General features: G+C 43.9%; 2 protein-coding genes across 3 annotated transcripts in view; one reads left to right on the plus strand and one right to left on the minus strand.

Annotated features, from left to right (window-relative positions):
- Positions 1 to 4,818, minus strand: part of LOC142469207 (intermembrane lipid transfer protein VPS13C-like) — a 106,004-nt gene extending 101,186 nt beyond the window's left edge. Inside the window, exon 1 of the mRNA XM_075576167.1 lies at positions 4,781 to 4,818. Coding sequence (XP_075432282.1) covers positions 4,781 to 4,818 — 38 coding nt within the window. The remainder of the gene's footprint in view (positions 1 to 4,780) is intronic.
- A 779-nt stretch (positions 4,819 to 5,597) lies between these two features.
- Positions 5,598 to 16,022, plus strand: part of VPS13C (vacuolar protein sorting 13 homolog C) — a 91,055-nt gene continuing 80,630 nt past the window's right edge. For both annotated transcript variants that reach the window (XM_075576102.1, XM_075576103.1), the window contains exons 1-9: positions 5,598 to 5,919; positions 6,445 to 6,592; positions 8,138 to 8,249; positions 9,213 to 9,343; positions 10,126 to 10,282; positions 10,710 to 10,789; positions 11,619 to 11,678; positions 11,969 to 12,131; positions 14,368 to 14,484. In XM_075576102.1, the coding sequence (XP_075432217.1) occupies positions 5,732 to 5,919; positions 6,445 to 6,592; positions 8,138 to 8,249; positions 9,213 to 9,343; positions 10,126 to 10,282; positions 10,710 to 10,789; positions 11,619 to 11,678; positions 11,969 to 12,131; positions 14,368 to 14,484 (1,156 nt within the window). In that variant the 5' untranslated portion in view covers positions 5,598 to 5,731. The remainder of the gene's footprint in view (positions 5,920 to 6,444; positions 6,593 to 8,137; positions 8,250 to 9,212; positions 9,344 to 10,125; positions 10,283 to 10,709; positions 10,790 to 11,618; positions 11,679 to 11,968; positions 12,132 to 14,367; positions 14,485 to 16,022) is intronic.

The following is a 16,022-nucleotide window of genomic DNA, read 5'->3' on the forward strand; positions in this document are numbered from 1 at the left end:
TTATCAGTGATACAAATGTGTATTAACATATACCCTTCTAATAAACCTCTAATATTATCAGTGATACAATGTGTATTAACATATACCCTTCTAATAAACCTCTAATATTACCAGTGATACAATGTGTATTAACATATACCCTTCTAATAAACCTCTAATATTATCAGTGATACAATGTGTATTAACATATACCCTTCTAATAAACCTCTAATATTATCAGTGATACAATGTGTATTAACATATACCCTTCTAATAAACCTCTAATATTATCAGTGATACAATGTGTATTAACATATACCCTTCTAATAAACCTCTAATATTACCAGTGATACAATGTGTATTAACATATACCCTTCTAATAAACCTCTAATATTATCAGTGATACAATGTGTATTAACATATACCCTTCTAATAAACCTCTAATATTATCAGTGATACAATGTGTATTAACATATACCCTTCTAATAAACCTCTAATATTACCAGTGATACAATGTGTATTAACATATACCCTTCTAATAAACCTCTAATATTATCAGTGATACAATGTGTATTAACATATACCCTTCTAATAAACCTCTAATATTATCAGTGATACAATGTGTATTAACATATACCCTTCTAATAAACCTCTAATATTATCAGTGATACAATGTGTATTAACATATACCCTTCTAATAAACCTCTAATATTATCAGTGATACAATGTGTATTAACATATACCCTTCTAATAAACCTCTAATATTATCAGTGATACAATGTGTATTAACATATACCCTTCTAATAAACCTCTAATATTACAGTGATACAATGTGTATTAACATATACCCTTCTAATAAACCTCTAATATTATCAGTGATACAATGTGTATTAACATATACCCTTCTAATAAACCTCTAATATTATCAGTGATACAATGTGTATTAACATATACCCTTCTAATAAACCTCTAATATTATCAGTGATACAATGTGTATTAACATATACCCTTCTAATAAACCTCTAATATTATCAGTGATACAATGTGTATTAACATATACCCTTCTAATAAACCTCTAATATTACCAGTGATACAATGTGTATTAACATATACCCTTCTAATAAACCTCTAATATTATCAGTGATACAATGTGTATTAACATATACCCTTCTAATAAACCTCTAATATTATCAGTGATACAATGTGTATTAACATATACCCTTCTAATAAACCTCTAATATTATCAGTGATACAATGTGTATTAACATATACCCTTCTAATAAACCTCTAATATTACCAGTGATACAATGTGTATTAACATATACCCTTCTAATAAACCTCTAATATTACCAGTGATACAATGTGTATTAACATATACCCTTCTAATAAACCTCTAATATTATCAGTGATACAATGTGTATTAACATATACCCTTCTAATAAACCTCTAATATTATCAGTGATACAATGTGTATTAACATATACCCTTCTAATAAACCTCTAATATTACCAGTGATACAATGTGTATTAACATATACCCTTCTAATAAACCTCTAATATTATCAGTGATACAATGTGTATTAACATATACCCTTCTAATAAACCTCTAATATTATCAGTGATACAATGTGTATTAACATATACCCTTCTAATAAACCTCTAATATTATCAGTGATACAATGTGTATTAACATATACCCTTCTAATAAACCTCTAATATTATCAGTGATACAATGTGTATTAACATATACCCTTCTAATAAACCTCTAATATTATCAGTGATACAATGTGTATTAACATATACCCTTCTAATAAACCTCTAATATTATCAGTGATACAATGTGTATTAACATATACCCTTCTAATAAACCTCTAATATTACCAGTGATACAATGTGTATTAACATATACCCTTCTAATAAACCTCTAATATTACCAGTGATACAATGTGTATTAACATATACCCTTCTAATAAACCTCTAATATTACCAGTGATACAATGTGTATTAACATATACCCTTCTAATAAACCTCTAATATTATCAGTGATACAATGTGTATTAACATATACCCTTCTAATAAACCTCTAATATTACCAGTGATACAATGTGTATTAACATATACCCTTCTAATAAACCTCTAATATTACCAGTGATACAATGTGTATTAACATATACCCTTCTAATAAACCTCTAATATTATCAGTGATACAATGTGTATTAACATATACCCTTCTAATAAACCTCTAATATTATCAGTGATACAATGTGTATTAACATATACCCTTCTAATAAACCTCTAATATTACCAGTGATACAATGTGTATTAACATATACCCTTCTAATAAACCTCTAATATTATCAGTGATACAATGTGTATTAACATATACCCTTCTAATAAACCTCTAATATTATCAGTGATACAATGTGTATTAACATATACCCTTCTAATAAACCTCTAATATTACCAGTGATACAATGTGTATTAACATATACCCTTCTAATAAACCTCTAATATTATCAGTGATACAATGTGTATTAACATATACCCTTCTAATAAACCTCTAATATTATCAGTGATACAATGTGTATTAACATATACCCTTCTAATAAACCTCTAATATTATCAGTGATACAATGTGTATTAACATATACCCTTCTAATAAACCTCTAATATTATCAGTGATACAATGTGTATTAACATATACCCTTCTAATAAACCTCTAATATTACCAGTGATACAATGTGTATTAACATATACCCTTCTAATAAACCTCTAATATTACCAGTGATACAATGTGTATTAACATATACCCTTCTAATAAACCTCTAATATTATCAGTGATACAATGTGTATTAACATATACCCTTCTAATAAACCTCTAATATTATCAGTGATACAATGTGTATTAACATATACCCTTCTAATAAACCTCTAATATTACCAGTGATACAATGTGTATTAACATATACCCTTCTAATAAACCTCTAATATTACCAGTGATACAATGTGTATTAACATATACCCTTCTAATAAACCTCTAATATTATCAGTGATACAATGTGTATTAACATATACCCTTCTAATAAACCTCTAATATTAGCAGTGATACAATGTGTATTAACATATACCCTTCTAATAAACCTCTAATATTACCAGTGATACAATGTGTATTAACATATACCCTTCTAATAAACCTCTAATATTATCAGTGATACAATGTGTATTAACATATACCCTTCTAATAAACCTCTAATATTATCAGTGATACAATGTGTATTAACATATACCCTTCTAATAAACCTCTAATATTACCAGTGATACAATGTGTATTAACATATACCCTTCTAATAAACCTCTAATATTATCAGTGATACAATGTGTATTAACATATACCCTTCTAATAAACCTCTAATATTACCAGTGATACAATGTGTATTAACATATACCCTTCTAATAAACCTCTAATATTACCAGTGATACAATGTGTATTAACATATACCCTTCTAATAAACCTCTAATATTACCAGTGATACAATGTGTATTAACATATACCCTTCTAATAAACCTCTAATATTACCAGTGATACAATGTGTATTAACATATACCCTTCTAATAAACCTCTAATATTATCAGTGATTCAATGTGTATTAACATATACCCTTCTAATAAACCTCTAATATTACCAGTGATACAATGTGTATTAACATATACCCTTCTAATAAACCTCTAATATTACCAGTGATACAATGTGTATTAACATATACCCTTCTAATAAACCTCTAATATTACCAGTGATACAATGTGTATTAACATATACCCTTCTAATAAACCTCTAATATTATCAGTGATTCAATGTGTATTAACATATACCCTTCTAATAAACCTCTAATATTACCAGTGATACAATGTGTATTAACATATACCCTTCTAATAAACCTCTAATATTACCAGTGATACAATGTGTATTAACATATACCCTTCTAATAAACCTCTAATATTACCAGTGATACAATGTGTATTAACATATACCCTTTTAATTTTTACTCAACTGGTAAAACCACAAACCGTGTAATGTGATGTAGAAAGCGTCTGCTGCTATTAAACAGGGGGTGGCTCGGCACCCCCCAAACACTGAAGATAAGGAGACAAAAAACCAGCGCACAACGCAAATAGTGAAGTATGAAAGTAACAAGTGTATATTAAAATAGGGGATTAATATTCTGCGTACATCAAGGTATTAGGACATAAACATTGAGTGTGTTAAACACACAAGTTACCACTCGGCGGCCGCTCATACAGGAGTCAGGAGTGTGTTTCCCTTGGCAGGCGTCTGGGACCGCAGCTGCGATGCTTCTCCTTCCTAGGAACACCTCTGCATTCGGTCACCGTCTCTGTGGGAAACTCCCCTCTGGTCAGCTGGGCTCCAGACAGATCGAGCAATCTGCAGCCTGCAGACGCACTGGGAGGGTCCCCGGATTGGTCAGTGAGGACCTGGGTTGTTCGCAGAGCTCTCCGTTTAGTGCAGCCACAAGCAGGGGTGAACTGGCTGGCTGGGAATGAAACTCCAATATGTCGCGCTGTTGCTCCGTTGCGGGACGCTGCGGAGTGACGTCACAGTGGCGATTTCAAAAGTACACAGCAAAAGCGGAAAAAAGTCTCTAAAGTGCCCAAATTGCACACATAGGATAGAGTAGCAATAAAACACTTGGACTAATTTTATCCTACATGTTTCGTAGACACAACAACTTCATCAGGTGTGATTGCTGATCATCCTTGCACGCTACTGACCATGAGTAGATCACCTTGTCAGATCATATTGGGTCACAGCGGAGGTTGACATCTTGTGCTCTTGAAACAGCAATGATTGTCTGCTTGCTCATGAGCGCCAGCTAGGACCAGGCTGAACTAATGGGCAGCAATGGGTTAAATCTACCCAAGGTTGGACAGAAGCGAGGAGCCAACCCCTACCTAATCGTCAGGTTACCATGTTGACAAACTCGGTCAAGATGAACCGTTTTTGACCATACAGAAGTAGTTAACGCGATGCGTTGAGTTAGCACTGGCACGGTATTTAACAGTAGTACTATTGAAAATAACGGTTAAAGAGCCGACGCGCGCGTCTTTCCTTTCGTGTTACCGGGTAATGAGGTTGGCTACATATGTCCTCTTTATTTCCAGTCATGTAGTTTTGAACTTGTAATCGAGTCACTGTCTTTAGCCCGGCGTGTCTATAAGGGGGAGTGGGCCTGTAAGTCATTGAAGGTGAAGCTTGATGCCCCGAGGGTTTCATATGTCTAAATATGTTAATTCTGGTTTTCATTTATTATTCTTTATGTTGTACAGTATATAGGAAATTAAGTTTTCCCCTTAGCCCTGAAGGGGTTAAGAAAACAAGTACTAAATACCCAGTGTTTGCTGCTTTCCTGAATTTGGGCACCTTGGGCATATTTACTAAGCCATGCTAAGCTGTAAGGCACCCAACGGCGTGTTCACTTCAATGACATGGCACCACTTGGCGAATATGGTGCTTTATCTCCTTGTGATTGTGAGCTCTCATGATATTCGATTGACTTTGGTGTGTCACACACCCAGTTAATAGTGAGCTTCTCGTGTGTTTGTGTTTCCTCTCTGCGTAGGACTTCCTTAATAACTTCCAAGTGGCCAAAGAGAAGGTGAGTGTTGCCACAGCTCAGGCCGCTCAACGGGCGGCCACCAGCGTGAAGAGTCTGGCAGAGAGGAGTTTCCGGCTTCTCATGGACATCGACCTGAAAGCCCCAGTGATATACATCCCGCAGTCCTCGGTGTCCCACAACGTGATCGTGGCAGATCTGGGGCTGCTCCAAGTGCACAACGAGTTCAGCCTGGTGTCCACTACTGACCAGCAGCTTCCTCCAGTCGTAGACCTCATGTCAATCCAGCTGACCAAGTTCAAATTATCACGGTAAGAAGTGTCAGGTGGCTCCGACCCTTCCCCTTTCATGAGCTGCTGGTGTCAAACTGAGCAGGGACGCTAGTCCGTGGGTCTCGTGATGCAGAGAGACCCCATAGAATCAGAAATTTCCGAGACCCATGGACCACCCGAGTCCACCCGTCGCCATGCACAATGGCGTATAATTAGAATGACTCGGTGGTACTGGCGCGTTTTGTAGCTTTGACAGAGCATGACCCACTGAATCCGTTGCTCATACCTTTGAATTATTTCTTCCCACCTCTGGGTGATCTAGTGACTGTGAGAAAGATGGGACCCACGTCCCATCCAGTGTCTCCCTCCCACTGCCATTGTCACTCGGACACTATGCATCACACCGTTATATCTTTACAGGTAGATCATTCTGGAGCTATTGAGGCTATTCTTATTTGGCTCTACCCTCGGTTAGCTCTTGGCATTATTGAGTTGAAGATCCTTCCACCTCCAAGTCTCTTAAAATATTAATTTCTAACTCGCCTTACACACCCTGTTCTGTAGGACCGTCTTGCACTCTGGGCCTTCACAGCCAGATATTGAAATTCTCTGTCCTATAAACCTGAACCTGTCCGTGCATCGGAACCTGGCCGCAACGTGGTACCACGAGATACCCGTCATAGAAGTGAAAGGACACCTTGATACCATGAGTGTAAGTATTCATGTGAACTTGTTGTTGGGATGACAAATGTTGAGTATATTATAGACTTCTTAAATCCACTTTTAGGGCTGCAAGAGGAGCCCCTAAACATTTCCACCATTTGGCGAGCAATTTATGAAATAAATATATGTATGGGGTGGCCCAGTCAGGTTTTAAGGATATCCCTGCTTCAGCACAGATGGCTCAATCAGTGGCTCAGTCATAATGACTGACTCCAGTCCTCAAGAGCCACCAGCTGGCCAGGTTTTAGGGATATCCCTGCTTCAGCACAGGGGTCTGAAGACTGAGCCACTGATTGAGCTACCTGTGCTGAAGCAGAGATATCCTAATGAAGTGATGGTATTTAGGAAGATGTCAACTCTACTCCTCTATTGCATAGTGAGATAGCCGTGGTGTTGTTAGCAGTAGTTGGTCTGGGCCTTGGAATACATAACTTTGATGTGTGTGCGTGGTTATACTGTGTGACCTCTTCTCCCTCAGGTTGGCCTCAGCCAGGAGGATATAAGTGTGTGTGTGTGTGTGTGTGTGTGTGTGTGTGTGTGTGTGTGTGTGTGTGTGTGTACGTGGTTATACTGTGTGACCTCTTCTCCCCCAGATTGGCCTCAGCCAGGAGGATATAAGTGCGTGTGTGTGTGTGTGTGTGTGTACGTGGTTATACTGTGTTACCTCTTCTCCCCCAGATTGGCCTCAGCCAGGAGGATATAAGTGCGTGTGTGTGTGTGTGTGTGTGTGTGTGTGTGTGTGTGTACGTGGTTATACTGTGTGACCTCTTCTCCCTCAGGTTGGCCTCAGCCAGGAGGATATAAGTGTGTGTGTGTGTGTGTGTGTGTGTGTACGTGGTTATACTGTGTGACCTCTTCTCCCTCAGGTTGGCCTCAGCCAGGAGGATATAAGTGTGTGTGTGTGTGTGTGTGTGTGTGTGTGTGTGTGTGTGTGTGTGTGTGTGTGTGTGTGTGTGTGTGTGTGTGTGTGTGTGTGTGTACGTGGTTATACTGTGTGACCTCTTCTCACTCAGGTTGGCCTCAGCCAGGAGGATATAAGTGTGTGTGTGTGTGTGTGTGTGTGTGTGTGTGTGTGTGTGTGTGTGTGTGTGTGTGTGTGTGTGTGTGTGTGTGTGTGTGTATGTGGTTATACTGTGTGACCTCTTCTCCCCCAGGTTGGCCTCAGCCAGGAGGATATAAGTGTGTGTGTGTGTGTGTGTGTGTGTGTGTTTACGTGGTTATACTGTGTGACCTCTTCTCCCCCAGGTTGGCCTCAGCCAGGAGGATATAAGTGCGTGTGTGTGTGTGTGTGAGTGTGTGTGTACGTGTGTGTGTACGTGGTTATACTGTGTGACCTCTTCTCCCTCAGGTTGGCCTCAGCCAGGAGGATATAAGTGTGTGTGTGTGTGTGTGTGTGTGTACGTGGTTATACTGTGTGACCTCTTCTCCCCCAGGTTGGCCTCAGCCAGGAGGATATAAGTGTTTGTGTGTGTGTGTGTGTGTGTGTGTACGTGTGTGTGTACGTGGTTATACTGTGTGACCTCTTCTCCCCCAGGTTGGCCTCAGCCAGGAGGATATAAGTGTGCTGCTCAACGTCTTGGTGGAAAACCTTGGGGAAGCAGAAGTAAAAGCCATGAGACCACCAGCAGCAGTGGCGGAGCTCGGCGGTATGCAAATCAATGTGTACAATTAAATGTGCTCCACATCTGAGAGAACGGTCCCCCGGCACCTTCACTACACAGACGTTTATTAGCCCCTTAATCAATAAGTTTCTTATCCTTATCCTGTTTAATCCCTTACTAGGGAGTAAGATGCAATGATAAAAGGGACCAGTGGCTTATTACACCTGTTCCTCCTCGGACAAGGGGACATATGGCCTGTCGAGAAATGGTCTGACCCTCCCATCCCAGTGTGACAATGACCCGAAAGGGGCCATCAAACTCACAACATACGGTAGGGGCCTCTTCTCGTAGCTCCGAAGTGTGACAAACCGTGCCTGCTAATCTCTCAGCCCTTCTCGTTTGTCCAATCCCTGTGGAAACGGCTTTTTTGTTAGAACCGATTTCACTCCGGCTTTGCCAATCCCATCGGTTTGTCAAAAAAAATAGCCTCCAGCGCTCATTTTTTTGCCCACAGCTGCTATTCTCTTAGCTCCGTTATCAAACCGCTTCTAAAAACCCGCATTGTGTTCACACAACCTCAGGGGCGGCGAGATTGGGATCGCGAGTTCCATGCGGAGCCTGAAATCTGGGTTTGGCTGAGAACAAAACTCACCAGTCACACTGGGGATGGAGATAGATCCACCTCGGGTCATTCCGCTTCTAAAGCGCGTCCAGTCCGGGCGCTTTGCTGTTACACCGGGCGCTTTGTCATGTTTTAGATGCGGTTTAGGAGGAGCAGTTTGCAATAGAGAATAGGGTTTTCCCGCTACTTCTGAACATGCCAGACCAGGGGACTTCGCAATGACATCTTCGGAGCTACAAGTATAGGCCCCAACGCCTGACAGGGACAGAAGGGTCCAATCTCCTTCTCAATTCCTGGAGTTACAGAGGAGCGATCGTCCTTGAATGCGCGTGACAAAGCGTATTACTTTGCTAAAACCGTGTATTTCCCTGAATTGCGTGTTACAGATGCGGGCACGTCTAAGGGGCCCTTAGAAGTCCCTAAATCCATGCAGAAGGTTTTGGGCGAGATCTCAGAGACCAAGAAAGACGCATCATCGTCCGTTCCGAATCTACTGCTCCATTTCGAAATCAAAGAGGTAACATATTAATTTGTTCTTCGCATGTTCTCATTTCTTAATGATTTAGAGCTGCAGACCAAGCAATAGCCTACATGTGTTTTTTGTTTTTTTGTTTTTAATAAATTAGTTCTGTACTATGAGAAAATACTTGTAGCATTTTTTTTTAAATAACTCTGAATGACATTTTTAATCTATTATAATGTAATAAGCATTTCTTGTTTCTATAGCAACCATTTACAAAGTCAAATCCCCTTCCTCTTCTGAAACAGGCTCTGGCACACCCCTTTTTGAGCCCTGCCCTCTCTAGCAGTGCACCAATTGTACCTAGTGACTGTCTGGTCACATGATCTTCCCCCCAGCACTTTGCGTCTTTGCACTAACAGCCATTTAGTGAACCCCCGAGCCGAATCTTCGCCGATCGTTCACAGGAGAACGGATCGATCGGCAACTTCGCTAATTACTTATCATTGTGTGGATTGTATTGATGCACATATTAAAGGGGGGGGGGGAATGGCAGCTTGGACTGCTGCTTTAATGTCTAATAATGCCTAATAATGCCTCTCTTGCTCAGGTACAGTTGGGTCACATGAACATTTAAAGGATACCCACTTTAGTCTTGGATACGTACCCCTGTTCACCGCAGCCATAGAGCCTCCATACTCCTTCCCTTCCCTTTGGAAGTTCAGAGATCTAAGTGTGGCTAAGGGGAACCCCCGTGTTCAGCAGGAGGGTCGGTTCGTGCTGCCAGTGTCGGTACCACTGCTTTCTCAGGGGTGCTCCCATCCGTCTCTTTCTCCCAGGTGGTGGTCCGGCTAATGAGGCAGGTGGGAGGAGGCGGCCCCCCTCTCCACGTGCTGCACGTGTCCCAGCTCGGAGCCGAGACGAGGGTGGGGAACCACGACATGACGGCCTCCGTGTACCTCAGGAAGATCCGCATGATGTGCAACGAGTTCACGGGTACGTGAGGAGATCTCCACACTGACTTCTGCTGTCTTACTGAGTGCTGCAGTGTGCACAGCCCGGTGCACGTGGGGGCGCGCAGCCCTGTGTATGTGGGGGCGCGCAGCCCGGTGTATGTGGGGGCGCGCAGCCCGGTGCACGTGGGGGGCGCGCAGCCCGGTGCACGTGGGGGGCGCGCAGCCCTGTGTATGTGGTGGGCGCGTAGCCCGGTGCACGTGGGGGCGCGCAGCACTGTGTACGTGGGGGCACGCAGCCCTGTGTACGTGGGGGGCGCACAGCCCTGTGCACGTGGGGGGCGCGTAGCCCGGTGCACGTGGGGGGCGCGCAGCCCGGTGCACGTGGGGGGCGCGCAGCCCGGTGTACATGGTGGTAACCAGCCTCCAGGCATCTGGGGTTTGAGTTAATTTCTCTCCTCCTCACACAGGCCCCAGTGGAGGATCTCTGCGCCTTATTAATTCTTCTGACGACATTGGTGAACATCTTCTCAAAATGGAATATATAAAGGTTTGCCGGGCTTCTCTATTAAGGGGAAATGGGAAGAAAGTCCTTTACGGAATGGGGTGGTCCGTGCATGGAACAGCCTCCCTCGTTGAGAGAGGCCTCTGCATCATTTTCTAACCCTCTGGTGGGAAGAACAGACCCAATGGGTGATTTCTCCCATATTTCTCTGTTGCCCGGATGTGGGATGGGCAGACGGCTTGGACCTTTCTTATGTAATTTTTCAGTGGGAAAGTCACTATGCCATCTGGGGTTCACTTAAAAGACCCCTTTTTATCTGGGTGACCCTGCAGTGTATAGGACGAACTAGATGGCCCACCCACAGGTCCCTTCTTGTCTGTCTGTGTTACCCTGCAGTGGAAGAGACAGACTGGATGGCCCACCCACAGGTCCCTTCTTGTCTGTGTTACCCTGCAGTGGAAGAGACAGGCTGGATGGCCCACCCACAGGTCCCTTCTTGTCTGTGTGACCCTGCAGTGGAAGAGACAGGCTGGATGGCCCACCCACAGGCCCCTTCTTGTCTGTGTGACCCTGCAGTGGAAGAGACAGGCTGGATGGCCCACCCACAGGCCCCTTCTTGTCTGTGTGACCCTGCAGTGGAAGAGACAGGCTGGATGGCCCACCCACAGGCCCCTTCTTGTCTCTCTGTGACCCTGCAGTGGAAGAGGCTGGATGGTCCATAGCCCTGTCTTGTCTCTGTGTCACTGAGCTGTAGGAGGAGGTATAGACTAGATGGGATCTTCTTTCTCTGCCATTTCACTGTGGGATGAACGCATCTGATCTCAGGATAAGGTGCTGCTCGTTAATTTAGTTTGTATCCTTATTTTCTGGACAGGCCGACAGAGACGGACCAGATTTTCAAACCATTCACCACAATACAGAGCAGACTCTGCGTGTAAGTAGAACATAAATCTATGTTAACAGGTTGTGTGTCCGAGTCGTCTTCTGCTTCCCTTCTTATTCTTCATTGTGTTGGAAGAGGATACTGCTTCGTGGCTTGTCCCGCTAGCAAAACGGGGGTTAACATTCAGAAACCAATAATATATTGGAAACGCCACTTTGAGGTTGGTTGCCAACATAAAAGCCTGTATCCCCTTATAAAAGGTCTTCGCTCCGATGATCTGATTGTCCTGAAAGCTGGGAATCCCATGTAACCGTCTCCTCCCCTCCCATTATTCCCCGCAGGTTTCCTTATCCACGTTGGACCTGGTCCTGCACACTCAGGCTTTGCTCTCCCTAATGGACTTTCTCTCGTCTGCCGTCCCATCGCGTGACGTGGGCGTCGCTGATAGAGCGCGGGTCTCCAAGTCCCGAGCAGAGGAGCAGAAAAGCACCGCCCCAAGAGCAGGTACTGCGCAGCGAACTCCTTGTGCCGGCAGACACGCAATGTCACGCTATGTCACGCTATGTCACGCTGACGTACATGATACACGTATGAGGGACATCTCAAACTTTCACTGCCATTCGTTGTGTCGACAGAACATTTCTCAGGGAGACAGTAGAGGATGATTACATTTCTATACTTGGGGGGTAAATTGTATATAATCCGCGTGGGAGTTTATGCGCCCAAAATACCCATTTACGTTTATAGGGATTGTCTAAAAAAACACTGATTTGGACTAAATAGCACGTGGGCGGTGTCACGATGGACACAACTATTATCAACACATTTATGTTTTGGGTTTAGATTGAGCATACAAGTTGGTCAAAATAAATTGTCATTTATTTCCTTACTAGACAGACACGACAACCTTAGAATACACTTAATAAAAACACTTACTGAACAGAGAAACAGGATATAATGTCCAGAAAGGTGCAAAGCACCAGAAGATTGTCTTTTAAAATGTAGTCCTTTTGCAAGGGCTCAAATTGCCAGCCCAATCCTTCTGTGAATGTGCAAAGTCTTTTCTGGTCCGTTGGGGTCTGATAGATACCCCCAGCAATCACAGAGTCCTGCAGAGTTCTGTTCTTGGTTCCGATGTGATAAGACTCTTTGCGTCCCAGAAGCGTGATGGAAGTTCGCTCACATTGTAGAATGAAAAACGGAAGACAATGGGGATAGCCTGGGCGGCATGTATATAGGGTTTGAGGGCCTATCTCCAACATATCCACCCAATCCCCCTCGTGGGAATGTTCTCGTTCCCCAATCCCCTACTTGCCCACAGTTTAGAGAGTGGGCACTCTAGGGATTTCCTGTTCACACAGAGTCTGTGCGACAACGCCACCTTGGCTACTTAGCATAGGTGCACTCCCCTCTTTACCTGGCCCCTCTCAGGCTGGAAGGGAAACTCAGGGTGTGAGCTAGCTCAGATGGTCAACAGGATTTCATATTTAGCATCCATCCTGGCCAATTTACATATCCTGACTCTGGGGCTTTCATATGCAAAACTTCCTGTGACTCTCAGGTGTTCGCCCAGCATGTTACCTTTGAAGCTTGCATAGGAAAGTGACCCAGTTCATCAAAACATTTGGTTCTTGTGTGCATTTTAATGACAGGAGAAAAAAAAAAACTTCCTCCTGCTTGTCCCTTTTAAAACCTGCAGCAAAATTACCCTTTATTGAACATACATGTTCCCCTTATCTCACAATTATATTTTTCATTTCTGTGTGCTTGGGATGTTACACGGAGGGTGCACACCAAAAATCAGGGTGCTGGCTCACACCGTTCCTAAATTAGCAGTCTTAATGGAACGGCCCCTGTTATTCAGCACTGCAGGTAGAGACTAGCCTGCGAAAAGGGGACAACAATGCATAGAGGGGGAAATGGTACATGGGAACAGCATATGAAATTAACCCCTTCACCCCCAATACGATTTAGGATTAACCAGCCGAGCATACTGCCTTTATTATTGCGCTGATTAATCCTATTATCGTCACAGGCGGGTAACGCCAGTCCTTCAGGGCCATCAACAGATCAGGATAGCTCAATCAAGGACTGCCCCCCATTGTGCTGAAGCAGGGATATCCTGAGAAGTATCCTGTTGGTGGCCCTTGAGGACTGGAGTTGCCCGCCCCTGATATAGAATGTACCCCTTAGTATGGGAGAGGATCCCCGACACACAGTATCAGTACTGCACCGACACACTTTATTCGAGCAAATACCCAGTATGTACCTGGCAGATACCTGGAATGCGCCGCTCCTCACCTCTGACAAGCCCCGTTGCGTTTGCCTTCCCAGCCTGGGTTCATGCCTGGCTGACGGGCGGCTGATCTGTTAAATGATAATGATTAGGATTTAATAGGCTGCAATGCTTCGCGTGTCTACCAGATGGCATAAATTCATGAATTGTAATGCATTATATATATATATACTGTGCAGTTTTGCAGCCAGCGGGAATAAAATGCTTCAATCCCTGCTTGGAAAATACCTCAATGCACTCGGGCAGAAAACAGTCACAAACCTCAATACACCCGGGTATACCCGATTTCGTGGGACTAGCCGAGCTCGAATAAAGTGTGTCGCCAGTGTATGTGTTCCAGATCTAGAATTGTGTTAAAGTGAAATGATACCCAGGAATTTGGGGGGGGAGGGGCGTTCTGGGCGCTCATCATGTCAGGAAAGAACCAGTTGTGTTGTGTTTCAGCGCCCGGCAGCACCAGCCGGGAAGATGCTTTCGACTTGAAACTTTCGGCCAAGCTAAACGCCTTCAACATTATTGTGTGTGATGAGAAGTGTAACATTGCAGACATTAAGATACAAGGTAAGAGGAGCTGCGACTTCAGCGCACGCCTTACCTCTCTGGTAGGTTTACCGCATCGCCACTGGGTATCTCCAAATGAAACAATACGTGCGTCTCCGTGTATCCGTTTCCTGGGTTTCTTCTCCTCTTTCTTACCTTTTCTCCTTCTTTTTTGCCTTCCTACTTCACTCTTTCCTTTTTCTTCTCCTCTCTTTCTTTGCGTTCCTTTCTTTTTCATGACATATTTTGATGATGATAACCCCCCCCCCCCTTACCTGTTCTCCGGCAACTTCTGATGTCACAATGTCATGTGACGCAGCATCATTTGACACCTCGATGCGATGGCGTCTCCAGAAGCCGCCGGAGACAAGGTAAGGGATCTTACAGAGGCCTCACGTGCGCTCCCTGCCATTTAATTTAAATGCTTCGGGGAAGAACGTGGGGCCTCTGTAAGCACTGCGCACTCCCCTCCCTCCCTCCCCCCCCAGAAAATGTTGCACCCCCTACTCCAAAACAATCCATAGTTTGGCAAGTATCGTAGCCATACTGTACACACAAAATCAGCCTAGGCAGAGGTATCGGGGGGGTATGGAAGTATATCTATGGGCTGAGCTATGTAATACAGCGCAGCATATTCATGGAAGTCAGAGGAAGTCATTTCTTTTCTCCTGAATATTACGCTCTCTTTCAGTGAGAGATGGGATCTGCCCCATCCTAACGTGAACCCCTATACACGGCTCTCCGGGGCAGCGATTCCCTTCCCTATTGTCTGATTGTGTTAGTTACACTTATTGCATCAGAATTCCCTGTACTATATCGTCTCTCTTGTAACACGCCGAGTACACTGCGGGCGCTGTATAAAGATATATACATACAGGCAGTCCTCGGCTATCCAACGGAATCCGTTCTGGAAGTAGCGCTGGATAGTGAAACCGTTGTAAAGTGAGTCCCATGTTAATCAGTGGCGGTGAGCGTCGGATAACGCATTCAGGCGTCGGATAACGCATTCAGGCGTCGGATACCGCATTCAGGCGTCGGATAACGCATTCAGGCGTCGGATAACGCATTCAGGCGTCGGATAACGCATTCCGGCGTCGGATAACGCATTCCGGTGTCGGATAACGCATTCCGGCGTCGGATAACGCATTCAGGCGTCGGATAACGCATTCCGGCGTCGGATAACGCATCCCGGCGTCGGATAACGCATCCCGGCGTCGGATAACGCATTCCGGCGTCGGATAACGCATTCAGGCGTCGGATAACGCATTCAGGCGTCGGATAACGCATTCAGGCGTCGGATAACGCATTCAGGCGTCGGATAACGCATTCAGGCGTCGGATAACGCATTCAGGCGTCGGATAACGCAATCCGGCGTCGGATAACGCATTCAGGCGTCGGATAACGCATTCCGGCGTCGGATAACGCATTCCGGGTTCGGATAACGCATTCCTGCGTCGGCTAACGCATTCAGGCGTCGGATAACGCAATCCGGCGTCGGATAACGCATTCAGGCGTCGGATAACGCATTCCGGCGTCGGATAACGCATTCAGGCGTCGGA

Source organism: Ascaphus truei, chromosome 18, assembly GCF_040206685.1.
Source record: "Ascaphus truei isolate aAscTru1 chromosome 18, aAscTru1.hap1, whole genome shotgun sequence".
Taxonomy (NCBI): Eukaryota; Metazoa; Chordata; class Amphibia; order Anura; family Ascaphidae; genus Ascaphus; species Ascaphus truei.